Source organism: Acipenser ruthenus, chromosome 7 (genome assembly GCF_902713425.1).
Source record: "Acipenser ruthenus chromosome 7, fAciRut3.2 maternal haplotype, whole genome shotgun sequence".
Classification (NCBI taxonomy): domain Eukaryota; kingdom Metazoa; phylum Chordata; class Actinopteri; order Acipenseriformes; family Acipenseridae; genus Acipenser; species Acipenser ruthenus.
Genome location: NC_081195.1, coordinates 46327442 through 46354909, shown reverse-complemented (window position 1 = coordinate 46354909; position 27468 = coordinate 46327442). Strand labels below are relative to the sequence as shown.

At 36.8% G+C, this 27468-nt stretch overlaps 2 protein-coding genes across 2 annotated transcripts in view; one reads left to right on the top strand and one right to left on the bottom strand.

The window, feature by feature from the left end:
- The window catches only part of gsap (gamma-secretase activating protein), a 31450-nt gene extending 25222 nt beyond the window's left edge, over positions 1–6228 (top strand). Inside the window, exons 28-31 of the mRNA XM_034026476.3 lie at positions 4039–4100; positions 4228–4332; positions 5120–5216; positions 5541–6228. Coding sequence (XP_033882367.3) covers positions 4039–4100; positions 4228–4332; positions 5120–5216; positions 5541–5641 — 365 coding nt within the window. The 3' untranslated portion in view covers positions 5642–6228. The remainder of the gene's footprint in view (positions 1–4038; positions 4101–4227; positions 4333–5119; positions 5217–5540) is intronic.
- LOC117415743 (coiled-coil domain-containing protein 146-like) overlaps positions 6110–27468 on the bottom strand; it is a 49595-nt gene continuing 28236 nt past the window's right edge. The window contains exons 10-19 of the mRNA XM_034026473.3: positions 26779–26874; positions 24249–24419; positions 23282–23370; positions 22549–22713; positions 20825–21049; positions 20222–20450; positions 11000–11128; positions 9175–9312; positions 8519–8767; positions 6110–7080 (exon numbers count right to left, since the gene is read on the bottom strand). Coding sequence (XP_033882364.2) covers positions 6877–7080; positions 8519–8767; positions 9175–9312; positions 11000–11128; positions 20222–20450; positions 20825–21049; positions 22549–22713; positions 23282–23370; positions 24249–24419; positions 26779–26874 — 1695 coding nt within the window. The 3' untranslated portion in view covers positions 6110–6876. The remainder of the gene's footprint in view (positions 7081–8518; positions 8768–9174; positions 9313–10999; positions 11129–20221; positions 20451–20824; positions 21050–22548; positions 22714–23281; positions 23371–24248; positions 24420–26778; positions 26875–27468) is intronic.

Genomic DNA, 27468 nt, shown 5'->3' with positions numbered 1-27468 from the left:
GCAGGAGTGGGTGGGCGTTACCATTTGAATTTGCAGTTGTATAATAAGCCTGTAGACCACATAAAAACCATTGTTCTTTTAAACACAAACACCTTCCATAATGGCAAAAGTAGACAATGGAACTGTCAGTGTAATAAATCGGTGTTCATAACTATGTAGAAAATGTGTAATGGCTCGTGTGTCTGAAAAGGTCATACTGCACAGTCAGGAATGTTTCCCAAATCCCAAAAGCATACATATTATCTCAGATGCTTTACACATCATTTTGTGCTGTAACTTTGTAACTGGAACTTCACTAAGACCCCAGTCAGACTCAGTCACTACAGCTGCAGGAGCCATTTTAAATACAACTATAGAGTATCAGAAAGTGTATTGCTGTTAAGAATATTTGCATTACGTCTTCATAAATATGTTTTTCAAAATTGGGAGCTGAAGTGAATTTCCACACACGTTTTAGAATCAATCTGTTGTATTAACCAAATTGTTAAGCAAGAAAAAGAAATGCATGGGACACTTTCAAAGGTGTGTTTGGAATTGGAATATATAAAGCGTTCTTTTGCTGTCATTTTGTCAACAGCTTGTATCATGTTAACTAACAACTCAAGGAGACACTTTTTTAAATTGCCATGTGGTGGTCTGCCTTTTTTTTTTTAACATCCCATATTCAAAGGGTGTGTGTGTGTGTGTATATATATATATATATATATATATATATATATATATATATACACACTACCGGTCAAAAGTTTTAGAACACCTCCATTTTTCCAGTTTTTATTGAAATTTACGCAGTTTAATGTCTCAATGTACTCTGAAATTAAAGCATAGAACAAATAAACAATTGGAGATAAAGAAATCATGGAATCGTTTTGTTTAACAAAATTTAATCTAAATTTTTGACTAATCAAAGTAGCCGCCTTTTGCAGATATAACAGCCGAACACACTCGTGGCATTCTTTCTACAATGGAAATCAAATATTGTTCGGAAAGTTCTTCCCAACACTGTTGCAGAAGTTCCCACAAATGTGTTGCACTTGTAGGTTGCTTTACTTTCACCCTTCTGTCCAGTTCATCCCAAACCAGCTCGATGGGGTTTAAGTATGGAGACTGTGCTGGCCATTCCATGATTCTTTTCTTCTAAGGTAGTTCTGACATAGCCTGGAGGTATGTTTTGGGTCATTATCTTGCTGTAGGATGAACCCCTGACCAACTATTGCATGGCGCTGCAAAATGCTGTGGTAGCAGTTTTGGTTCAGGGTGCCACTCACTCTGTGCAAGTCGCCGACTCTGGATCCAGTAAAAGAGCCCCAGACCATCACGCTTCCTCCTCCATGTTTGACAGTTGGTGTCACACACCGAGGAACCATCCTTTCGCCTACTCGACGGCGTACAAAAACCCTGCGTGATGAACCGAAGATTTCAAATTTTGATTCATCGGTCCATAAGACCTTCTTCCTGTCTTCAGTAGTCCACTGGCGGTGCTTCATGGCCCAGGCAAGCCTCTTTTTCTTATTTTGCCATCTTAGCAATGGCTTTCTTACTGCCACTCGACCTGTCAAACCTGCAGCTCGAAGTCTTCTCTTCACAGTTGAAACTGAGACTTGCTTACTTCGACCAGTGTTAAGCTGTGCTTGAAGCTGTTGTCCTGTGAGCCGCCTATCACGCAAGCTGTTGACTCTCAGAAACTTGTCTTCTGATTCTGTTGTGGCTTTGGGTCTGCCAGACCTCTTCCTGTCAGAGTTTCCTCCAGTTTCCAAGTGCCTTTTGATGGTGTAGGAAACTGTACTCACTGACACCTTGGCTTTCTTTGCAATTGCTCTAAAGACCTACACTTTTAAGGGTTATAATGGTCTCTCTGTCTTCCTTTGGTAATTGCCTTTTTCTCGCCATTATGAGAGCAATATACTACTTCCTGCAGTACAATACTGTCCAAATAATGCTTAAGAGGGTGTAGTAACACAGTCTGTTCCAACACTGCTTTTATACAGACAGAGGGTTTGTAAGTAATCAACAAAAGTTGGGACACCTGTAGGAATTGTTAGCATCAACTTTCAAGGCTTAATTTACTTCCATTGCTGCAGAACAGCTGTAAGTTGTTAACCCATTACTTGTTCCCTGAAAAAGGCCTTTTTGTATAACTCTGAAATGTACATTATTTTTCAGTTTTTGGTAACCTAAACTTTTTTTTTTTTTTTTTAACCTCTGGCAGTTTACCGCTTACCTTTGTACCATTTCAGGTTATTCACTGGACTTGAACTGCTTAAATTTCAATAAAAACTGGAAAAATGGGGGTGGTCTAAAACTTTTGACCGGTAGTGTGTGTGTGTATGTGTGTATGTGTGTATATATAATATTATACACACACACAAAAATTAGGGCTGTCACTCAATTTAACATTTTTGATCGGTTAATTTATGAGCATTAGCTGATTAATCAGTAGATTAATCCGTCCACGTTTTTAATAAATGTAATGATCTTATAGCGTCTGTCCTGCATAGTAATACTAAAAAATCAATAGAATGTTAAAATGACAAATGTCTTTTTAAAAGCATTTATGTTATTTTTTGTAAACTGTAATCATTTTTCACAGAACAAACGTTCATTCGGGACACTGTGTCAGTCACATACTTGAAAACACAAGACAGCTGAGCTGCGTTTCCCATTACAGATACGTACTTGGCTTCCTGTACTTTTCCTTTTTATTGCATCTTGCAAAATCTGAGACACGAAGAGATGAAGTCGTTCTGAATCTTGTTAGAGGTACCCGAGAATACTATTGACAAGTGATTGCTTAACATGCTATCATAGAAAATATCAGAGAAAGTAATTCCACATAATTACCTCTATTTTAGGAATTGGTGCTCTGAGGAATTGGTGCCTTCATTTGCCCTATGAAAGCCAGTTCTTGCTTGCTCATTGTGATGTATTGTATCCCTAAGCTTCTGCTTATCCATTTGAACATCAATCCGGGTTTGTTCAAAAGTTTTGAGTGTAACTGACTCGCAAGTGACATTGGGAACGCTCGTGTTTTTGTGCTGACTTCGATAGACACTCTAGATTGCTGTAGCCAGTGCTGTTCCATATCACCTTTCCTGTACTGAACAAAAGACAGTTCCAGCAGTATTATTTTTTTAATTGACAGCTACCGGTAAGCCACAGATACCTTTTTAATAATTTAAATTTTGGAAGTGGTGAGTATATCCTTTCCCTTCCTGTTGTGGTTCAGGTATTTGTGGTGTATACCTCCCTTTTTTAACAATCTCCAATTTTTTGAGAAAGTTCTTCTTGAAAATTGATTCATAACCAAATCGACTATGATGCCTCTGTTGTCTGACTTTTTTTTTTTTATTTGTAAAAAGTAAATCGAAATATTACTTTGACGTTCTCAATATAATTCTCAGTAACGCTCTATAATAAGCAATGTCGTGCAAAATTCAGTTATTGTTACACCACTAAGGGCCTAACACATTTATTTCCCGCATCTGCTCACTCAAAACCAGGGCAGATCTTTGATTCTCCCCCATTGGTTAAACTTTCTCGACCATCAGCTGAGGCAGAGAATACCTTCAACTGTTTATGTCCCGCCTCCGCTCACTTATGGTTGGACTGCCGTGGAGATTATATATATATATATATATATATATATATATATATATATATATATATATATATATATATATATATATATATATATAATTACTTTCACTTTCATATATATAGATATAATAGATACTGTTCAAATACTGTTAACTAATATTATGAGCATTTCGTTTTTATGTTACAACGTTCAACCCATGTTGGTAGTTGGGGGTTTGCATTCCCTTTGGATAGGGGTGTATTTCAAGAAAGCATAAAATATTGATTGAAGAGAAGTCTGTAATGTTTCAGTTGTGGAAATGAAAAAGACAGCGTTTGTTTTGTGAATGTTCTCTTCAGATAAGAGGAGTTCGAGTTCGAGTAGTAGAGCGAAAAGGAATTCCTAATTGGCAATGTAGACTTATTTTTCTGACAAGGGTATTACATTTGTATTCTTTATAGATCTTGACAACAGTGAGGCAAATGAACAGCTGAAGTTCAGTATTATGAACAGACTTCCAGAGGTAAGCTGATTTCTTTTCAACAGAGCTTTACTTACAATATTTCTGTAGTGTGTAAACCCAATGAGGTTGTTATGTTTGCTTATTATTCTAACAAGGAGCAATGATATACTTGTACATGTTGTTTCAGTCGTTGGGACAGAAGATCTATCAGCTCTGGGATCACCCTATCAGTTCTGCCTGCATAGCCAGAAACTACGTCAAGAATCTATTGGCCAAACCTCAGAAAAAACAGGTATTTTTAAAACTAACTAAATACAGATACTTATAAATTAACCAATTAGTTTTAAGAACTGTAGAAATTGTGGACATAGACTGGTGTTACCTTTTTCTATTGCAAGTTTTACAGCTGTTGGCTAATAAAGGACAATAAGAATTATTCCTCGTCATTGTATAATCATCTTTAGCCTAGGCCTTATTTCTCTTTGTAATCGCTCACTTTAAAACAATTTTAAGGCCATCTCAATGTGCATTCATTAACCATGTGTCCTCATAGGAGGTACAGTATAGACTCACTGGCTTGTGACAAAGTCATTAAAAAAAAAACACCAGCAAGGAGAGCATGAGATACCAAATGTGTGATTTCAGGATTTTATAAATAAAAATTAAATGTGGCCGGTCAGCCTTTTCTTTTTCTACCCCCAATCCGATCAGCACACCTGCAGTGCAGTAACATGCAGTTAGATTTATACCATTCAGTTGTTTTGGAGGTAAATTACCAGAAGCAAAACCTACAAGATGGCTGTGAGGAAGCGAGGTGAAGAGCAAGGGCAGCCAACAAACCGCACAAGGGTTTTATAACAGCACTGTTTAAAGTTTGTGAAACAAACAGAGATAAAGGTTTTAGATTTTTGGCAGACATGGAAACACAGGTGTGTCATATGAGCTTACCTTCATGGGAACTGTTAGTAGATCCAAGAAACTGCTTAAATGAGAAGGAAATAGACATTTTAATAATATATTCATTGGCATTACCAAGTTAACCTACTGTAACAAAATGTCCAACCTTATTTCATTTTCAGAGCTCCTACTCAACTGAAAGAGAGAGGTCATTTTTACAGCCAGAGTTCTTGCCACTCAGCTACTTGGCCAAAACACTTTCAGATGTGGAAAATCAAGGTATTTAACTTAAGTTGTTTAATGATTTCCATGAGAATAACGTGGAGAACATGTACTGTAATGTTAATAGTAAAGTTGTGTTCATAGTAATGCAGGTTATTTTCTTCAATGCTTAATTTAATCAACAAAAAATATGTACTGTAATTCTCCCAAATAATCTGTACGTTGTTTTAATCAATCTTTTGTTTAAGACCTGTTTTTTAAAAAATATTTTTACAATAGGAGGTTTTCTTACATACTGTACCTGGTGTACACTCGTTTGTAAGACGTAGAGAAACTCTGAAACTGTAAAATTCATCATTTCAATTTCTTGTTTTTTTGCAGCATTGAACCCGTTTGAAGAGCAAGAGAATGTGGATGCACATTTTGTTGAAGAAATAGCTCTCAAACAAACTTTTATTCTAATGGGCTTTGAGGAGAAATAAAAACAAGATTTGTCTGAATGTCTGCTTGGCGGTGCTACTGAGAGAGAGAGAGACTTGGCTGGCAACCATCTTGTTTAAACAAGCTTCTGAGGAAGAAGCCACTGGGTCATAGGTTATTATTTTAAGCAGTGGGTAGGTATTGGCTATTAAAATGATACCGCTCTTCATATGCAGGGTGGCTTCATACAGGTTCTACTGTATGAAGTCAAATAAAACTGGATATTGTGAAATGGTTTATTGCAGAAAAATGCAAATATTTAATATTTCTAAGAAAAGTGATATGATACAGTCTATTTACAGTGATGACGTGTTATGAAACTGTGTGGTTAATTTAACTTCTGTAATAGTTTTCTTTTAGTTTCAGTTCTGCTTTATTAAAGTTTATATAATGTAAGTAAATATTTTCTATGTAGGTTATTTTACATTATGTACAATTAAACATTCCAATAATGCAATGTATATTCAGCCTAATGTATGTATCAATGCATTTATTTGAATAACACAATTAACAAGAGGAACTGGCATAAAAGGGATTTTTTCTAAGTTTGGTACATTGGAATGCAAAAAATAAAAGTGAATATTGTTAACATGTATTTGTACTGAATTAAACTGACAGTAAAAAAAAAAAAAAACACATTTCAGCTTGGGAAAGGGTGCTTAGACTTTGTACAAAACCAGACTTCCAAACACAGCAAGATTTAAAATATAGCATGTGATTCATAGTTCTTATTCAATCTTACTAAGTAAAATATTCAAAAGAATAAATGGCTAGTTTTCCAGACCCCAATTTAGCACTCTTGGGCAACCTTACCTAAGTTAACATTATGTTGTCAAAGATTAGTGCTTACAAGGTCTGTGAATCTAGCCAAATGAGCAGGAAGGTTTCACCTCTCTCCCCTACTGTGACCTATAAAATATATTTTCTGTTGCAAAACTGCATACTGTACTTCAGCCAATAATCTTTAGTGTGGCAAACCCTTCACACAGCAACAACGAGAACCTAATAATAAAACTTGAAACCGTTCATTTACACTGACAGAAACATTTGGGTATTGGTACTTATTTAGAGCCATTCATTAGAAAACAAATTTGGTTGAATTAAGGTGTAATGAATGCTAAACCATTTGTTTTACAGCATACGTTTAATAATTTACAATAGCACATTATGATTGACTTTTTCTTATTTTGTAAATTAACAGAAACATTTCTCTTTAGGATATACTTAAACAGCAGGATTAAATTTCAATAGGTTTGATAACAGGCTTTCTTATGTGTCTGATGTTCCCTCCAGGTTCGGTAGGTTTGAATGGAGCCAAAGCTCCATATGGACGGGCTAGAGGCAATGCATCCTCTTCTTGTGGGATATAGGCATTGGGCCTGGGCTCAGATGTGGTGTAGACACCATTTGCTAATTGGTACTGCTGATCCTCTTCCATGATCTGCAAGAAAAAAATAAGATATGCTTTCTGCATTAACAGGTTACATAGTTATTTTTCTGCAACTTTGAAAAAAATATCTATCATACCATAAGACTAATCCATTTTGTATTAGTATATGAAGCATTTAACATTTTAACATTAAAAACAAGACCATTCAAGCACTCCATTTCTATGTGTTAAATATTGTTTGAGTGTCTAAATGTATTAGGTTTTCATGTATTGCACTCACATGCACTCAACACAGCAGCTTGTAAAGTAATGGAATAACACGCGATGGTGTGCGTCGTGTTGCATTAACATACAGCTGTTGCTGCGTTAAATGCAACACAACACACAAGCCCTGAAGTGCTATCCCGCTTATAAAACAGATACAAAAAAAAGCTTTAATTTAAAAAAAAAAAAAAAAAAAAAATTTAAACAATTTTATTTATATATCATTCTGCTTTGGAGAAAATAAAAGCCTCTCAAACAAGGTTTTATTTCTTGTAAACATTAAACTGGAGGTTTAACGTTTCTATTTATTGTAATTAATTAAAATGAAAGAAGTCTCTGTGCTGGTCAGAACCGACATAACCCACAATATTAGCCTTGTTAGTGACCAAGCATTTAAAAATGTCAATCATGTATTTTTGTTGATAATGAAGAGATCGAGAAAAGGAGACAAAGACAAAAGTTCACTATTCACACATTACTACCACTGACCCGGAGAAGCTAATACAAAAATACATCAAGTTGAATATGTTGTGTATTGATAATGTATTACTTGAACTGTGGCTTTGGCAAAAAAAAGTTCTGCAGTTCATTCTGCAGGGTAAAAAATCCTCAACAGCCAATCAGCGTGCAGCATCCAAACATTCCATTTTATAAATAAAGATTACACTAGCTGGAGATTCGTAGCTCCAACTGTGGTGCTACCTCATGGATGTATTGTAACTTCAAAGATTATGCTGTAATTATCAATTTAAAAATAAAACACTCTGTTTTTTTTCCCCCTCTCAGCAAATTCGTGTTAATGAAAAGTAAACTAGAACCGTTCTTAAAAACTCCAATTTTAAAATAACTTTGCTCACAGAAACAGGCCCACTCATCGCATTAAAACAAAGAAAGGTAAGTCTATGGTTATTATAGTGATTTTCTTGTTTTTATGTGCTAATTTTTCAGTCAGTTATACTGTGTGTTTGGTCCGCCAAGATAAAAAAAAAATGAATGGCCTTTAAACAGGATAAAAGGCGCATTAAAACTCTTTGGTGGGTAGTTGAAATAGAAGTTAGCTACGATAAGGCGATAACATTAGCTTTCTTGGGCTGATGTAAATACAGCAATTTATACTAAAACACATACAAGCATAATAAATAGTAAAAGCATGGTAGGGGTAGATTTGCCAGTGAATGACTAATGCTGAGCCGCAATGATTTTGGAGAAAAAGAACGTTTCTTACCCTGGCTTTTTCTTCATTCTCTTTATTGCGTCTCTGTTGGTCCCTCACTGTCCTGAGCCACTCCAACTCCATTTCAGGACTGGGAGGCAGGCCCTGCTCCAGCCTCATGTGACAGGACTCAAGGAATTGCTCCTTCTCTTGCACCTCCTGCTGCATCTTCATTGCATTGGCCTGCTGCATAGACAGCTCTGACACCAGCGCCATCATCTTCCTTGTGGTCTCTTTAATCTTGTTCTGAAGCTCATTCACCTGGAACAATATAGTTTTATTTTTCTGTATTTGTACACTTTGAAAAAATAAAAGCCATGGACAAAAATCATATTAGGAGGCTGTGTGGTCCAGTGGTTAGAGAAACAGGCTTGTAACAAGGAGGTCTCCGGTTCAAATCCCAGCTCAGCCACTGACTCATTGTGTGACCTTGAGCAAGTCACTTAACCTTTTTGTGCTCGGTCTTTCGGGAGAGACATTGTTGTAAGTGACTCTGCAGCTGATCTACTAAATAAGCAAATAATAATATTACTTTGTTGGCATTTCATGAATGTTTGAATTGACCCAATTTTCCTTTTTTTTTTTCTTTTTTTTTTCAAATCCTAAAATCCTGTGGATAATGAATAATGATTGTGATACGCTTGTTTATTGACTCATTTCTTCCTTACATTCTTTGCCAGTGCCAGTGTGTCTTGTTTGCCACTCTCAGCTTTGGTCCGGACTCGTTGAGAAAGCCTCGTCACTTGCTCGTAAATCAGGTCCTTTTCAAGCAGGAGCTCCTCTTTTTCTCCCAGCCGCACCTCAAGCTGCCAGTATCACATTAGGGAGGGGGATACACAGAAAAGGGAATGATAGGTAGTGAAATCAGATTTGTTATATAATGTGTGTAGAAATATTCTTGAACTTCACAATTCATTAAAAAAAAGATATCATCTAAGGGTGACTGGTGTTTAGAATACAAATTTCAATTAATTTCACTAGGGAAAGACTTTTTAAAATCAATGATGGCTTAATATGATAAATATGCATTCTCTCTGTTTAATACATTTTCATAATGTGCATTTTCACAGCTACAGCTGTAGACATCTAAAAAAAGAATATAACAAAGTGAAATGGAATCTAGTAGAATACTTGGAATCAAACTATACAGCAATTGAAAGTATTGTAAGTGTATTGTTAAAAAAAATGTTTAGCTTGTCCACACGAGTTTTCACAAATCTTTCTTGTGAAGAAGCTGTACAGGTATGTGTAATACAGGTTATAATCAGGGAGCATGCATTGCATTTTACTTTTTTTTTTTTGTAAAAGCAATTGGGAACAACTAATAAATTAGGCAGCATAATCACCTGCTGACCTTAATGGGACTCCCAGTTTTTAGCCTATTTAGCACAGGCTCAATTAAAATATGAAATGTAGATATTTTTTCTTCAGTTTTGGACATCTTGCTTTGACATGGGGCCAACTAAAAGTTGCCCCATGGCATAATATTTCTCATGATGTCATGATGTTATGAAGTTATTCAAAATTAGTGTTGAAGGATCTAGCAATGGCTATATGCATACCTGCATACCTGTCAACATTGAGTTTTCAAAATAAGGGAGATTTTGTAAACTGAAATCTTAGTGGCCTGAAGTGAATACCTACATAAGACAAAGGCATACAACTATTCCACTTTATTGCTTGGTAGAATGATAGACGGTCTCCTTCTAATTGCTTTTAAAAAGGATACATATCAAAACAAAAAGCCAACCATGACATGCTTCACATTGGCTCTGGCGTTTTGCTGCTTTTGTAATCTCTCGTGCTAACCACAAACATCATTCTTGCTCCCATGTCCCACCGTTAAAATCAGTGCATAGTTTACAACAAATATTACTTTTTCCAAGGTTGTTTCTGATTATGTGAGAATATGCCAAAAAGCTTGACATTTGCATCAATATTTTTTTTACCAGGAGGTCTTATCGCATGCAAAGCCAAGTATGTGAGCTTGCCTCATGCACTGAATGCATGCCTGCCACAGGGCTCCCCTGGGTAATTAAACCCTGTTAAGTACCTACAGAGATTGCAGTAATCACAGACTGTACATGACTTTTACAGAAAATAAAGGTTTGCTGACAAAGGGTTTTAACAGTCAGGTTTTGAGCAAAATAAGATAGAAAATCTCTCCCGGGAGTTGTCTGGGAGAAGTGTAAAAAAAACCAAAAAAAACTCCCTGATTACAGCTTTAATGTTCATGCAACAGTCACTCGAGTATTGCTAGTGTAAGCATTGAATTAAAAAATCTTTCCGTTTTCATTTTAATAGCACAGATTTTAAGCAGATCTGGATTTAATACTTTGAATTGTGTTATACCCAGAGAGAGGATATATATTTAAAATATTTACTGCAATAATCTTAGAACTAAAATGGCTTTTCCGTTGAAGACTAAACTACAAAGGTATTTTATGTAAACGCCCCCAGCTTCCTGTTTAGCCCATAGTATATCTGCATTACCTCTTCTGCCTTTGTGATGAGCTCCATGTGTGATGGATCTTTTCCCTCAAGTAACCGCATTCGATTCTCTTTGCAAGGATCTGCCACTTTTTTCTCCAGCTCTAATGTTCTGTCCCGGCACTGTGAGAACTAATAGAAAACACTGTGTTAAAGTTTATTTGAACCGGCTGATAAAGCCTCTTTTAAGAGGTGCGGAGGGTAATGGCTTTCTTAGTTGGAGGCACAGCTTTTCGTAAGGTACAGGACACATACCATGCCATTGTGCCAATCAAACTCACTAAAAAGTGTTTATTTATTTGTGTTTAATTGTGCTCACCAGCAAGGCCTTATGAGATGCAACATGTTTGAGTCCCAGGATTCAGCAGCAATCAATCTTCAATCAGCTCACAGTATTTTCAGCCCACTGCATATGTTTTTTCAATTCATTAAAAAATATGTTGGATGTTTGTTTTTTTGAAAGATTAAAAGGTGATTATCTAGAACATTCTTTTGCTTTTGTAGAACATTATTCTTGGTTGAAAACCTTTTATAGTTATTTTAGTGGGATATACAGCCTGGTCGATTTATGCAGTTATTCACACGTTACATGATGATTTCCATTACACAAGAGTAGATGTTAAAACTTCACGCTGATTTGAACTTGGCTCTCGCCAAGATAAGCACTCTAACTAAGATGCAGCTTTACAGTAAACTATTGTGATCCAACTGTGTCTCCATCCATTTGCGTTTCCTTCCATATGATGATGTAGATATCCTTCTGCCTGGTGTTGATGGCTGAAGTGTAATGCTGGCTCCAGGGATCAGCTTATTTGCCTCCCTAGCGCATCAGCACACACAACGGCTGCGATGTTGGCTCCGGGGATCAACCACAGTGCGGTCTCCCCAGCGCATCAGCATGACAACCGTCTGGATTGAGCGAAGTAGGATACATCTCTGGGGTCTTCAAGTGGGCACCTTCCATCCTCTGTGTTTTGTCGACTAGCCCACAACACCTCAAGAGGGTTCGACAGTGATTCTGGCGACCCAGCATCACCCCCCTCCGTCCCCCACTCAACTCAGCCCAGCTTACTTAACCGTACATCAGCGTTTCTTTCTATTGTGCTTGAGATCCCCAACCAGAATCTTTCCGTCTCAACCACAGCCAGTTGCTGCTCCTCTCTGCTGCTTCACATAAGTTCTTCACTGTGCAACGCAACTCTTGGCCACTGAATCCGACGTCTCTGAGAAACCGGTTTGTAGAGTGTGCCACAAATCCTCGACAACCCACCTCCACTGGGTAAACCCCGACTCTCCATCCTCGCTGTTCCGCTTCAGCGGCTAGTTGAGCATACCGCAGTTTCTTCCTCTCATACGCCTCATGGCACTGTTAACTCTACCAGGTGAACAAGGTGTGCTGATCCAGACCACAGGGCAATATCTGTTTGAAAGTTTGTGGTGGCAATCTCAGGTGGAAAAATAAGTCGACCAACATCTGCCAGCATTTTCCAGTCTCTAGCATCATCCAGTTGTCCTGGGTGAGGCTTGGTTTTAACACCTTTTCTTGCTGTCTATGCTCTTCAACCCTTCCACTGCTTGTTGTCTAACTTCTCCCACACGAACTGTGTCCTTTAGATCCCAGTTGTACCATCTCCCAAAACTTTTAAATGGCTTCTCAGACACTGTTGGTATTGCCTCACCGTTAATGTAGAACATTTTATCTACTACTTTACCTTTAATTATAGAGATTCTCCTTGATTTAGTGGGCTTGAATTGCATTTGTGCCCATTCAATGTTATTGGTTAATTTGCCCAATAACCGATTAGTGCAGGCTACTGTTGTAGTCATGGTTGTCATGTCATCCATGTATGCTCGAATTGGTGGTAGTCGCATTCCAGAAGCCAAGCGCTCTCCTCCAACTACCCATTTTAATGCCCTAATTATTACTTCCATTGCCATAGTAAAAGCCAGTGGAGAAATAGTGCATCCTGCCATTATTCCAACTTCTAGGCATTGCAATGTAGTGCTGAATTCTGAAGTTGAGAAACTAAATTGCAAATCTCCAAAGTAGGCTTTCACTAAATTTGTCATTGTCATTGGTACACTGAAAAAATCAAATGCTGCCCAAAGAAGTTCATGTGGCACTGAACCATATGCATTAGCCAAATCCAGGAATGTCACATGGAGCTCCTTCCTCTCCTTTTTAGCTGATTGAATTTGTTGCCAGATCACATTGATGTGTTCTAAGCATCCTGGGAAACCTGGAATGCCCGCTTTTTGTACTGAAGTGTCAATGAAGCAGTTCTTTGATAGGTCTATGTTTAATAGGGAATTAGGGCAAAACTGACTGATGCTTGTAGAATCTTTTTCATTAGGTATAAAGACTTCACCTGGTTGGCACCATGCTCTTGGCACAACCTGTTTTTCCCATGCCACTTTCATCAATTTCCACAGGATTTGTAGAACTCCTGAAGCACTGTTGTACGGAACTCCATTAGGCCCTGGAGATGATGAAGCCCTTGCTTTTTTCACAGCTTGCTCTACTTCTTTCCACTTAGGTGCACAGTCCTCCATTTGGTATTCTGGTGGATTGATAGGTGGGATGTCTGAAAGAATTGACATAGGCTCCTGCCTTTTTGAATCTGTATGTGTTTCCTCCAAATATCTCTCCAGCTCGAACTTAGATGCTTTTATTGTGCCATTCTTCTCACTGGTGAATAACTTCTTTACAAATTTGAATGGGTCTTTATAAAAGTTAGTTCTCGCACGCTCCTTCTTTTTGTGGCTTTTCCATAGGCGCTCAGCTCTGCGCAATGTTGCAAACTTATCTTTTATGACCCTTTGTAAGAGTCCCTCCTTCTGACTTTGTTCTGCTCTTCTCCATTGCTTCCTCAGCTGTCTCCTTTCTCTAACTAAGTGTTCAATCTCCTGCAGCCGTCTAGACTTTCCAGGAATAGTTTGTACTTTTTCCTTCCTTTTTTCAACTCCAAACCTCTCGCTTCCATATGCGTAGATGATGTCCCCAAATTTATCCAACTTCTTTTCAACTGTTCCACTTAACCTTTCCAATGCAAAGCAGAGATCTGTGTTTACTGTGTCCCACGCAGTTCTCACAAGCTCTTGGCCATTTAACTCCAGTCTTGTGCCCACTGAAGTTCTTTTCTCTCTTATGCTGGTTTGTCTGACCGGGTTCACAAGGATCATTAACTGTATCCACAAGGATCACTAACTGTATCCATGCAAGTCCTCCTCACGTCTATGACAGGGGTGCTGATATCCTGCGAACTGTGGTTTGCTTCCTGTCGCTGGATTTCATTCGACTGACTTGACTGACTTCGTAAGAAGTACTGATCAATGCGAGGCCCTTGTCCCTTCTTCTTCAAACATTTCATTCTCCCTTGATGAATCTTCAAACCCGACCGTTGTCGCCTTGCTCCAGCCGCAGACACAAACCTGGAGTTCCATGTCTTTGCTAAATGCAGATATTGAACTAGTCTTTTGTGAAGTACTCTCCATACTCATATTCGTTTCCGTTCCTAAGTCGTTAACCTTGTTGTCCAACGTTGAGTCATCTTCCGCCCCCGCTCGCGCAGAGGGGTCTTTTTCTCTTTAATTTCTTAGAAGCCTTGGGCGGGTGTCTCCAGCATCATGTAAACACAGAGCTGGATACTGCCGACAAGGATAGCTAACCCTTGCCAGCCCCAATGGGGTCTCTTTCCTCCTGTCAGCTGTCTCGAGGTCTTTCCCTTGTTGCTAGCTGCACTACTCACAGTAGTCACTGGACGTATCCAGATCTTCATGATTTCCATTACATGAGAGTAGATGTTAAAACTTCATGCTGATTTGAACTCGGCTCTCGCCAAGATAAGCACTAACTAAGACGTAGCTTTACAGTAAACTAATGTGATCCATCTGTGTCTCCATCCATTTGCGTTTCCTTCCATATGATGACGTAGATATCCTTCTGCCTGGTGTTGATGGCTGAAGTGTAATGCTGGCTCCAGGGATCAGCTTAAATAAATCACGCAATAGCACAGCACATGGGGTGAAAGACACACAGATGGCTATCAATTCCTTACATCATAAAGAACTGCAGATTTCTGCAATTTTTGGACGGTTAAATATGGAAACTCCTGCATATATCAAATTACATCCTGTAAGAGATTTTCTCTTTTTATTAAAACAAAATGATTATTGTACATATAGAGATTGATCTTTTCTTTGAAATAAGCGTGTGAATAATTCCTTTCTGCTACGGTTAACAGTTTTGGTGGATCCATTTCCAAATGAAACAACATTTAATTAAATATCAGAAAAATACTGATGGATTTTGTGAGAACACAATAAGAAAATGCTTGTAATCCCACTGCTTAAGTTAAATTTGACAATATTGTGGCTATATTTAAGTGTTATAAAACATCACCGACATTGTGTAAAACCAGAGTAATACATTTAAAAAAATAAATAAACTGCTTTCAGTAAACAATACTGTATTAATCTCAATTTTAAAAGTCAGAGAGTTGCATATATTTTCCTTTTTATTCAGACCACTTGCAAGTCACACAGTCAGATGTGTGGCTGCAAACAACCAAAAAACATTAGGAAATATTAAAATAAGAAGAATTATGTAATTTAAAAATACATGAATGTGTGCTCTTTCATTTATATAGTTCTAAATATATTACTTTCCAATCAAAAATTGCACTACTTAATTAATCTGAACAGCTGCAGATCTAAATAAAGCTGGCCTTAGATCATCAGAGCATATGAGTGTATTTCAGGCTTTAAAAGAATGTCAGGGCTGTATTTTAAATCAATTGAAATAGACCCAATGATATTTCAGTGTTTCATGGGATTCAGTTTTGGATATGTTTTCCCCCATTTAAAAAATTAAATTGGGGTTAATCATGTCCAGGGATCCTAGTTTTCTGCAATAAAAAAATGAAATTCTCCAATAAAAAAAGAAATCTGTGTCATTCTGCAAGTAAAATAAAAGGGCTAAAAATGAGTTTTCCCTGTCACATTATAATACACACAATAAAAATGGTTAGACTTTCAAATTCTAAGTAAGTTACAAGCTTGCCAGTGCCATTAATCAATAAAATAAACAAACACACTTTTTTTTTACTTCAAATATTACAAATAGTTCCCTGTTGTAATATATATTCATATCTATCTATCTATCTATCTATCTATCTATCTATCTATCTATCTATCTATATATATATATATATATATATATATATATATATATATATATATATATATATATATATATATATATATATTCATGTTCGTTCAACTCCAAGTTAGTTAGTGATCCACTTTGTACAGAGGAATGTTTCACGATGTTCTTTGGCAGTTGTAAGACGTTGAAATTATCCAAACACAGTGGTCTGTTTCAGTGTTTTTGATGCCCCTGCTGTTTCGGCCCCATCTTGTTTACGTTTCCTTGCATTCCTTGCATGTTTAGCCTTTCCCATTAAACAATCATCTGCATACGAGTGTAATCTACAGGCTTGCTGCATGAAGTAAAAAACAGCACATTACCATCGACGTGAAATTCGTCCTTGCCAAACTCGTTGACCTGATCTTTAGGAGTGATTTGTATTGTTTTTGGCATCTTTGAACAGCTCTGGATACTGACTGAAGTAAACTGCAGTAAACCACAACAAAAATGTACTATTGAAATGTCACATCTGTTACTAGGAATTGCAGTAGAATAAATTGGTATCTTCTGTCCACACTGTTAATGCCTTCACACATGGTAGGTCCCATAAGCTGTTCTCTAAATTACAAAGACTCATATGTTCCCCCAGCAAGGCTGAACTTGCTCCACAGAAATCATTGGGACACTGACATAACTCTGTATGAAAACTTGTAGGCAAACACTCACTGTGTGGAAAACATGACTTTCTGACAAAAAGCCAATAAGTAAATGTCAATTACTTGGAAATGTCAGTACTTGAAATCAGTAAAATGACAAGCAACATGTTGTTAATTGTCCTCATGTCGGAAAATAAAGAATAATTAAAAATGCATTGTTTTGTTCATTTGTTTCATAACAGTTTACAAAATAAAAAATGAATTGTTAGTATTAATATCAATTTGCAGATTTATCCATCTTTCTCTAAAGAAAATGCTATATAAAAACTGTTTTAAATTGTTTTATATTAGTACGAGAGTTACGGCAGAGAAACCTAGGTTTATTTTTAAGTCCATCTGGAGAAAGTTACATAAATGTTACTTCAATTGTCCTTCGTTTGCCAACACAATGTATTAATACGTCATTCCTTCTTCCATTTTGGGCTTAAATAAAGCAATGACCATTGTTCAGATCGCTGATCAGATAGCTTGCCAACAAAATCATGGCTGCCTAACAACCAGGCAGCAAGGCACCTTTAAAAAATATGTGAATCAGGGTAAAAGGGTTCCATATGACACAAACAAGAACTAGAACTGCAGGACTTTACTTGAACCAAATATAACTTTAATTTAGATCTTCATGTTGCAGAAATGATTGAATGGACAAATGTATTCAAAGCTTGCCAAAAATAAGGTGACAAAAACACCTTATTGTTTAGGGAGGATAGTATAGACATTCAGTATTTTTATTTGGGCCATAGATGTTACAGAGTTGGATGTGCTGGCAGGAAAGTACGTCTTAAGGTTTCTGAACCTTCTGTATGTAAAACCCAGATCCGCAGTAATAAGGTATTGAATTATACCCTAATCTCAAAAACAACATGTTTCAGAAATTTCTATCCTACAGTTTTATTGCTGTAGGACCACCCACATATTATAATATATTTCTGAAGCCAGAATATAATATGTAACTCCTGTTACAGTGGCTATGCTCTCAGATGTTATACACTCACTACTACAATGTGCAAATATCAAAAAGGATAGGAAAAAAAGTTGTCTGTTATAGAGGGCCTTATAATGTCTATGATTTGAAAAAGAAGATAACCTCTCTATACTACAAAAACCCTGTAATGTTATCTTAAACAGAATAATTGTCAATAATGTATGTTTGTAACCTGTTTGTAATTTATAACAAACGCAATAAAGTCATGAGTCAATCAGAATACTTGAGAGCAGCTAGGGTTTTTACTAATTAAGCGATAGAGCCCATCGATGCAGGCTCTCACCCCTGTGTAGATGACCGCGACTGGAGTTACGTGTCCTGAGCTGTAGACGAGGGCACTAACGAAAGTCAAGGTCATCTAACACAGGGTAGAGCACGCATCGAGAGGGCTCTATTGCTATTAGAAAACAATGTATTTCTTTATTTTCTCTTTAAAAAAAAAACAACCTTAAAACCTATATTTACCTTGAACTTCTGATATTTCGCCGGGTTACCTTCAGCTGAGGAAAAAAGTCCCTAACATAATTAGAATATGAAAACGACACACATGTAGAGAAAACGTTTTTTATTATTATTATTTGGCTAATGAAGGCCAGTGGCCGCAACGCATCTGTATGAATTCGCTTCATTGTTTTTTCATAATGATGTTATAATGATAAATATATAAGCTTAATAGCAGATACCTGGTGAGTGCTTGACTTTTTACGACATTCTGTATATTTACTTGAGCCTATAGCACACCGTCAATACAAGAACATTGCTCTTTTAGCATGCTCCTATTTTTTCAATATTATTATTTGGCTAACATATTTATTTATTGGGGTCTTACTCTTTTTTATTATAATTTATCTGGAAATTGCCAGATAAATTAACTGTACAATTGTTGAATATTCCGTGTAGTATAGAGTCCGACTCGAAACTTGTTGTTGGAGGCAGGGTATCATTCAAGCTGGCAGGGAGAGGATTGGCTAGTGCGGAAAGAACTGAAATAGGGTTGGCAGTTTGACTGGCTGGTTTTGAGGCAGGGTGTTGTTTGGATCCAGCTGATGACAGAATTGTGGACCAATCGTGTCTTTCCTGTTGAATTGGTGTCCAGTAGCTGTGAACTGAGCCTTCATTACGGTGTCCTGTCACAGACATGATTTCCCTTGTCTTTAGACCAGCATCAGAAAGTAACTGAACAGTAGTTGCTCTTATACAGTGGTTGGTGTATCTTTTGCTAAGCATTGCTTTTTTTGCTCAAGGTAGCCATTAAATTGCCAATTGTGTTTTTCCCTAGTGGTTTGCAGGGATACCAAAAAGGTTGTGTGCCAGCATTTTCAGGAGAGAACGGCTTTGGCTGAAGATAGAAACATGATGGATTTTGAAGCATTTTAGACATGTATTTAACGAGGGATTGGGTCACCAGGCTTTTCAAACATACTGCCGAAGCATAACTTTATTTCTCTCAGTTGCATCAACTATGTTTTTTTGTGTGTTCGTTGTAGGTTAGAGTCGCATATCTCAAGCCATTTTCGGCTGTATTTACTTTGAAGGCGGTTGCGGGCAATGCTCGCAGACCTTCTCTGCCTCGACAGGCAAAGTGTAGCTGTATATCAAACCGCACTTTAAATAGAAGCCTTCTGGTTCATCGGTATGTAAAGTGCCAAATGTTTTAAGTTTCTGTAGGTCACGTTCAGAGATGAATTTTAATCACCCTTACAAAAACATTGTTTGCCATGGTAAACTCAACATCGTGTGTAATGTTTACATTTCTGCTATAGGGGGGATTACTAAGATGCCTGTTAATGCCTGCCCTGAATGAGATGTAACTTGGCACATTGTATTGGTTTCCTTTGGCATTTCCTAAAGAAGCATAAAAGTGCCTAAGTCGCTCATTTAACAGTGTCGTGCTTCCGTTTCAAATTCTTTATTATGGTGCTTTTCAGCTAACCAGTTTTTAAAAATAGATACTGACCATTTAGTTTGTTGTCTTGTTCTTAGTTCATTTTTTTGCAGTTCCAAGTTTTGAAGCTCACGTTCCTGTACGTTGATAAGGCTTTCTTTATTAGTTTCAGTGCTGGGGATCTGTTGTTGCAGATGTTCAGCAGCTGGATTGTTTGTAGTCAGTGAGGATGGCAAATTTACCTACTCCAGTACCGATATATGTTTCCAAATAAATCAAAATTGACATTCATGGTATCAATGTTTAAGTAGCTTTTTATGCTATCAGATTAGTTCAAAAGCCGGTATTTATGCGCGGACTGATTTTAAATGTAATTCACAGTTAAGCACTTCAACATTCCAGCGGGCATCTACGCAAAATAGAAGCCTGCTACATCTGGAAACTGATTGGCTGTTCACACTCAATCGTTTTCAGATAGAAACATATTTCCCACCTGTATCTGCAGCACAACCAAGTCTGCTTCGAGGGCTCGTCGGTGTGGCAGGCTTTTACGTATCTGCTCATTCTGCCTCTCCTCTTCAGCAATCAGTAATTTCAGAAAACGAATCTCCTCCTCAATGGCTTGTACCTCAAGATTTCCATTTTGTATTAGGGTGTCTTGAATGTTCACCTTTTCAAAGAAAATACAGACTTCCTCCTCTCTCTCAATTAATTGTACTCCCCTGAGAAAAGGCAGAGAGTGACAAATGGAACCTCATACTGAAGGAAAGGTTTAAAGAACACCAATGACAAAAATGGATTGTGGTAGGCATTTTGTGAAACACAATCTATTCCTATTTGAAGACACATACTGTATAATGCCCTTTTTTTAACCAAACAATTAAAATAAAAAATCGTTGGCACCATTAGAAGGTTATGCACTCCAAAACATTTGAGTATTTGCTACAAAGCAATCCTCAATTTTCCTATTTCAGGTGCCAGTACATTGTATTGGGGATCCCATGACATTATATGTATTTTTCAAGGTTTACGTTTAACTTTTTTTATTTAAAGTAATAAATGTGATATCATAAAAAGACAGCTGAAACTGGCTTACCTGTCATTGCGATTTTGTACTGCAGTTTCATACATCTTTTGCAGCTGCACCATCTTTTCCTCGGCCTGGCTGATCATAGTGGAAAGTTTGCCGATGTGCATTTTTTGCTCCTCCCTCTTGTCCCTCAGATCGTACAGGGTGTCGCTCACTTTGGAGATGTCGCTTCTTATGCTATCTCTCACTGTTTGGCTATTGAGATGTTTCATCTTGGATTTCTGGAGTAGACTGCAAGTGGAACAAAAGGAAACCCATGGAAAGGTAGTTTCTACTGGATTAAAATGTGGAAGAATTGGGAGACAAATTGTACAGCACACAGTTACAGAAAACAATAACAGTTAGTAAGTGATCAAGTTCTAAGAACCTGGGGCCTGTTTCACAAAACACTTTAGCAGGCTGCGAAAGCCAGGTTGATTCTAGAAGAAAATTAAAAGATTTAGGGAGGGAGGGCTTTCTAGGGTGAGTTCCAAATCTAAATAAAAAAAACTACTAATACAAGATTATGTATGTAATATGTATATGTGTGTATTTTTCTTTTTACAGAGAAAAAGTGTAAATAGCTGGCATTGCAAATCATGTTGAACATTGCATCCAAAACACTAAATAATTCAGTAATACTAAAAATGACCTTATTTGCCTATTCATTTAAATGCTCTCAATATACTATAACAATTTAAATCAACCCCATCCATGGTTTTTAGAGTATTGTCTCATTGGAAAGAACTATGGCATTTAAACTCTATGTCCTTCTCATGTGGGCACTCCTTTTTGATCATTTATTTCCCACTATTTAGTTCCATGATTTCATGTTTTACTTCACAATAGACAATAAAGAAAAGTCATTTATGAGATGGATGACTGCCAACGGAATTGTAACATGTGGTATTGTTCACAAAGTCATAATAAGTTGAAATAAATCTTGATAAAATGACTTGATAATCTATCAAACACATTTAAAAGGCTCATGTCAGCTGCAGTATGTTATAAGATTTTTGCTTTAACCAAAATTAGCAATTCACTGTTTTGTGTTATTTAGTATTATGATTTGTACTGTAAATCTTGATATGTATTTTTTGTATGGAACTGTAAGTCGTCGTGTAAGAGTGTCTGCTAAGAAATAAATAAATAAATAAATAAATAAATAAATAAATAATAATTTGATTGTCCACAATAAATCTCATGCCAAGTAGGTTTAAATAAAATAAAAAATAAAAAACTCAATATCTGTTCAGTTTCCACTTGTTTTGCAAAATACAAATACAAATAGTTGTATCTGGCAACAACAAGATAATAGTAAACCCTATACATCATAATTAGCATCTGTTCAATCTGTATTTTATCTGTATTAGGAAAACAAAATGAAGCAAATTAACTACCCAAAAATCATACAAAGAAAACATATTTCTTGTGAGATGTGAAATGGACAAAATACTTACTAAGTGACCTTAGCATGGAATACAAGGTGTAGAAAGCACAGTAAGTGCTCTGGGTCATATGGTGGTCTTCACAACCCACAATATACATTGGAATTTAAAGAAATGTTTGCATTTTTAGGCTAAATAAGTGAGGAACACTAATCTCCTATACTTAATATAAAATTACAGCTGCCAGAGACAGCTTGTGCATGGACAGTTACACCTTTCTAAAAAGTAATGATGTCTTATGCTTTCCATATCATACAGCAATTTAAAGAGAACAAAGTTAATCAAGTTTATGCAGCTCAATACCTTTCTTTTTTAAAGGCAGCGGTCATCAGAATTTCAATCTCATTCTCCAGGATTTTGGATTTCTCCCTCATTTCTGCTGCTTTCTGTGAGGCTGTCTGGATGAGGTTAACACATTTATTCCTCTCATTCTTTAGGATGTCATATATATTTGAAAATGAATGTAGTCTGGCAAAAAAATAAAACACAATAAAATTAACAAAATATATCTATCCAAGTACAATAAAATAAAAATCACACGAAAAGCTTCTGAAGGTTTTTAAAAAGGCAAAAAGTACCTTTACATAAATTGTTCACAGTGAATATACATTATGTATCAGCACATGCAAATCCTGCTTAATACTGGGCAAAAAAAAGTAAATAAAAAGGAATAATTTAAAAGGAATAATGTGGAATTAATTCCAGTAACATATATAATAAACTTGATTGAATGCTAAACACTGACTCAGTCAATTGGGATTCAGGATTGCTAGTCTGTAACTCACTGGTAAAGATCGCTACCGTACAAAAAGTCTCACCACTTTTATTTAGTTCTAATGCATTATACTGCCACTACAGATGCTGGAACACTAAGATAGACCTCAACTAAAAGTAACACGATCAGGTGGCACTGAGAGGTCATAACACTTAATTAACACTCATTTCATTCATGGAGTACTATACAGTTATTTTAACACTGAGTAGGTTGTTTTCAGGTGTTTATGAATAAAACCAATCAATAAAAAGATAAATGTACCTCGCTTTAATTTCCTGATATTTCTTCTTGTGCTCCTGTATTACCAGACTTTTAGCTTTAACTTCTTGTTTGGTGCGATTGACTCTTTGCTGTTTAAAATATTATAAAAAGACAAAGGGTACTGTGTGCATTTAATTATACATGAATTTAAGTTACTTTACAAATAATATAGTTTTACAATTGTACCTAACAATTAGAAATGAGTACTTCTAAAAACTGTACATGTCAATGGCTCTACAATTTTCATTCTTTTCACTTTTAGTAATTATACAATACATACTCCTTTACAAATAAATGGGGGGGGGGGGGAGGGATTTTTTGTTTTTATGCCACCGTTAATGCTCAATAGGAGCCCACAAGCTGCATATCTATATTTAGATTTGCCAAAGCAGGAAGCAAGTCTTCACAGTGTTCTTTAGTATTGTTTCACAAATAATGTGTCTAAAATAGTAATTACTGTAGAAGGAAAAAAGACAAAAATACTTCTTTGGACCAGTATGAAATACATTGTTCTTATCCATTTAGAATAAAAACTCAATTGGATTAGAATTTAAGAAAGTTTACAAACAGCCCATCTAAGCTCACCTGGCTAATACATCTGGTGCAATATTAAGAAACTGATTACTACTTCCTGCAGTGCCACTAATTTGTGTTCAAACTACATACTCATTGGAATATAGTGTAGCTGAATTAGGTTGCGTTAGGTTTAGGTTTGTTCAGTGTATATACACCGGGTTACAGTGCCAGTAATGACCAGCTATGAAGAAATTATTATTCAAACATTCATTTGTAAATGACTTGCTCTGCAAATGATCATACCTCTATTTCCAAAAAAAGTACTGTCCCATTAAGCATGTATTTTAAAAACAAAAAGCACAGAGATCCGTAATTGTTAATAACTACTCTATATTTAATGCAGTTTTACGCTCATATTATATGCCATGTGTGTATTTTACATTGACAATACCTCAGCTTTAACAAAGTCCCTTGATTTCTGCTCTCGCTCGTCAGTCTTGATTTGGACCAGTCGGGTAAGCTGAATCACTTCCTCTCGGTAACGATTCAGTTCCTCAACAAGGTTGTGTTCCTCAGCAATGCACTGCTCCACCATACGAGCTTCCACTTCTGTCAGGGATTGCTTGATCAAGCAATAGAGAGGTTAAGGTAAATCTCTTCACTGTTATTTGATCCTTATTAGTTTCAAATTTATCGTTATTGGTTTTGATGCTTCTGGGTAGCAACAACTATGGTAGTGTAGCAAAAATTACTTCTCATGGCCCTACAATATATATATATCGATGTTATGAGCATCAACAATTTACTCAAAGCCTCCACCAGTGTTTTCCACTATTATAACAACTTTGACTGTTATTAATACAGCTTAGTTTGGGTGAGAAGAAACCAAGCTTGTTATTTAGCAATCTTTAATTCACATTGATCAGAATCATCAAAAACTTGTGATCACAGCAACTCAAAGTAAACTACACATGAGCAGCTAGTAGTAGCTAATCCATCATATTTACCCAGTGGTTCTCAACAGGGGGGGTGCGAGAAGTGTAAAAAAAAAAAAAAAAAGTAACATGTTTTGTTTGTTTATTTGAAATGTATACAGTACTGTGCAAAAGTTTTAGGCAGGTGTGAAAAAATGCTGTAAAGTAACAATGCTTTCAAAAATAGACATGTTAAATAGTTTATATTTATCAATTAACAAAATGCAAAGTGAGTGAACAGAAGAAAAATCTACATCAAACCACCCTTTGCCTTCAAAACAGCATCAATTCTTCTAGGTACACTTGCACACAGTTTTTGAAGGAATTCGGCAGGTAGGTTGGCCCAAACATCTTGGAGAACTAACCACAGTTCTTCTGTGGATTTAGGCAGCCTCAGTTGCTTCTCTCTCTTCATGTAATCCCAGACAGACTCGATGATGTTGAGATCAGGGCGCTGTCTGGGCCATACCATCACTTCCAGGACTCCTTGTTCTTCTTTACGCTGAAGATAGTTCTTAATGATTTTCGCTGTATGTTTGGGGTCGTTGTCATGCTGCAGAATAATTTGGGGCCAATCAGATGCCTCCCTGATGGTATTGCATGATGGATAAGTATCTGCCTGTACTTCTCAGCATTGAGGAGACCATTAATTCTGACCAAATCCCCAACTCCATTTGCAGAAATGCAGCCCCAAACTTGCAAGGAACCTCCACCATGCTTCACTGTTGCCTGCAGACACTCATTCGTGTACCGCTCTCCAGCCCTTCGGCGAACAAACTGCCTTCTGCTACAGCCAAATATTTCAAATTTTGACTCATCAGTCCAGAGCACCTGCTGCCATTTTTCTGCACCCCAGTTCCTGTGTTTTCATGCATAGTTGAGTCGCTTGGCCTTGTTTCCACGTCGGAGGTATGGCTTTTTGGCCGCAAGTCTTCCATGAAGGCCACTTCTGACCAGACTTCTCCGGACAGTAGATGGGTGTACCAGGGTCCCACTGTTTTCTGCCAATTCTGAGCTGATGGCACTGCTGGACATCTTCCGATTGCGAAGGGAACTAAGCATGATGTGTCTTTCATCTGCTGCAGTAAGTTTCCTTGGCCGACCACTGCGTCTACGGTCCTTAACGTTGCCCGTTTCTTTGTGCTTCTTCAAAAGAGCTTGGACAGGACATCTGGAAACCCCTGTCTGCCTTGAAATTTCTGCCTGGGAGAGACCTTGCTGATGCAGTATAACTACCTTGTGTCTTGTTGCTGTGCTCAGTCTTGCCATGGTGTATGACTTTTGACAGTAAACTGTCTTCAGCAACCTCACCTTGTTAGCTGAGTTTGGCTGTTCCTCACCCAGTTTTATTCCTCCTACACAGCTGTTTCTGTTTCAGTTAATGATTGTGTTTCAACCTACATATTGAATTGATGATCATTAGCACCTGTTTGGTATAATTCTTTAATCATACACCTGACTATATGCCTACAAAATCCCTGACTTTGTGCAAGTGTACCTAGAAGAATTGATGCTGTTTTGAAGGCAAAGGGTGGTCACACCAAATATGGATTTGATTTAGATTTTTCTTCTGTTCACTCACTTTGCATTTAGTTAATTGATAAATATAATCTATTAACATGTCTATTTTTGAAAGCATTCTTACTTTACAGCATTTTTTCACACCTGTCTAAAACTTTTGCACAGTACTGTATGTGACAAAATGTGCAAAATGTCTAAGACTTTTGCACAGCAGTATACATTTCATATAATTCTACTAGCAATCAACATGCAATGTTTCCAAAGAGCCTAATGAAAATATGAACATTCTAAATGTTGAAATAGGTATCTGACTGATGATTTCATTGGGTAACCAAGATAGATATGTCCAATATAATGTGGAGATCAAACCTAATGCAAAAAGCAACATAAACAAAAATCAATCTGTGGGCTTTTCCAGGATCCATTTTATGTTTCTTTATTCAGATTTGGCTTGGTGTGGGAGTCTGTGAGAATTGGCTTATTTACCTGTTGTGCCAAGTTTTGCTTTATCATTTCAACTTCCTTTTGCAATTCTTTTCTTCTTTCTAACTGAGTACCATCATCCTTGGGGAAGGCATCCATCTAAAAAGAACCCAACAGACATTTAAACACACTTGCTTGTTTAATGGGTATATTAAGGTGATTGTGATTTCATTTAGTTATATGTTACCTGTTATCTAACGTTTAGTGTTGAGTATTATTATTATTATTATTATTATTATTATTATCATCTAGAAATGTATTTCATGTATTTAACATGTGTATCAATGCATTGCTCTACAGATGAAAATGTAAAGATCATTTCAAAGGGATAACGTAACTATAGATGGTCAGGGTATTTTGTTTTATCTTTACAGATCCATCATTCATGCAAATCAATAATGCTTTCTGTCTTGTGCTGCACTAAAACATGTGTTGTAAGCTCTACACCCTGTGGTTATATGAAAGCCCATACTTGCTCAAACCTAAGAGATAATCTGGCCTTTAGAGGTCAAAAGCACACCCCAAGATACTATGTGATGATTCATGCAAGTATTATACCCTATAATAGATCCACTGACTTCAATAGTTGTCCTGCATTTTGAGCATAGACACAAAAAGGCCTTTGTTCTACCAAGAAATATTAGCAGAAGCAACTATCAAACACCCAAGGCTAAATATATACATACAAATGAA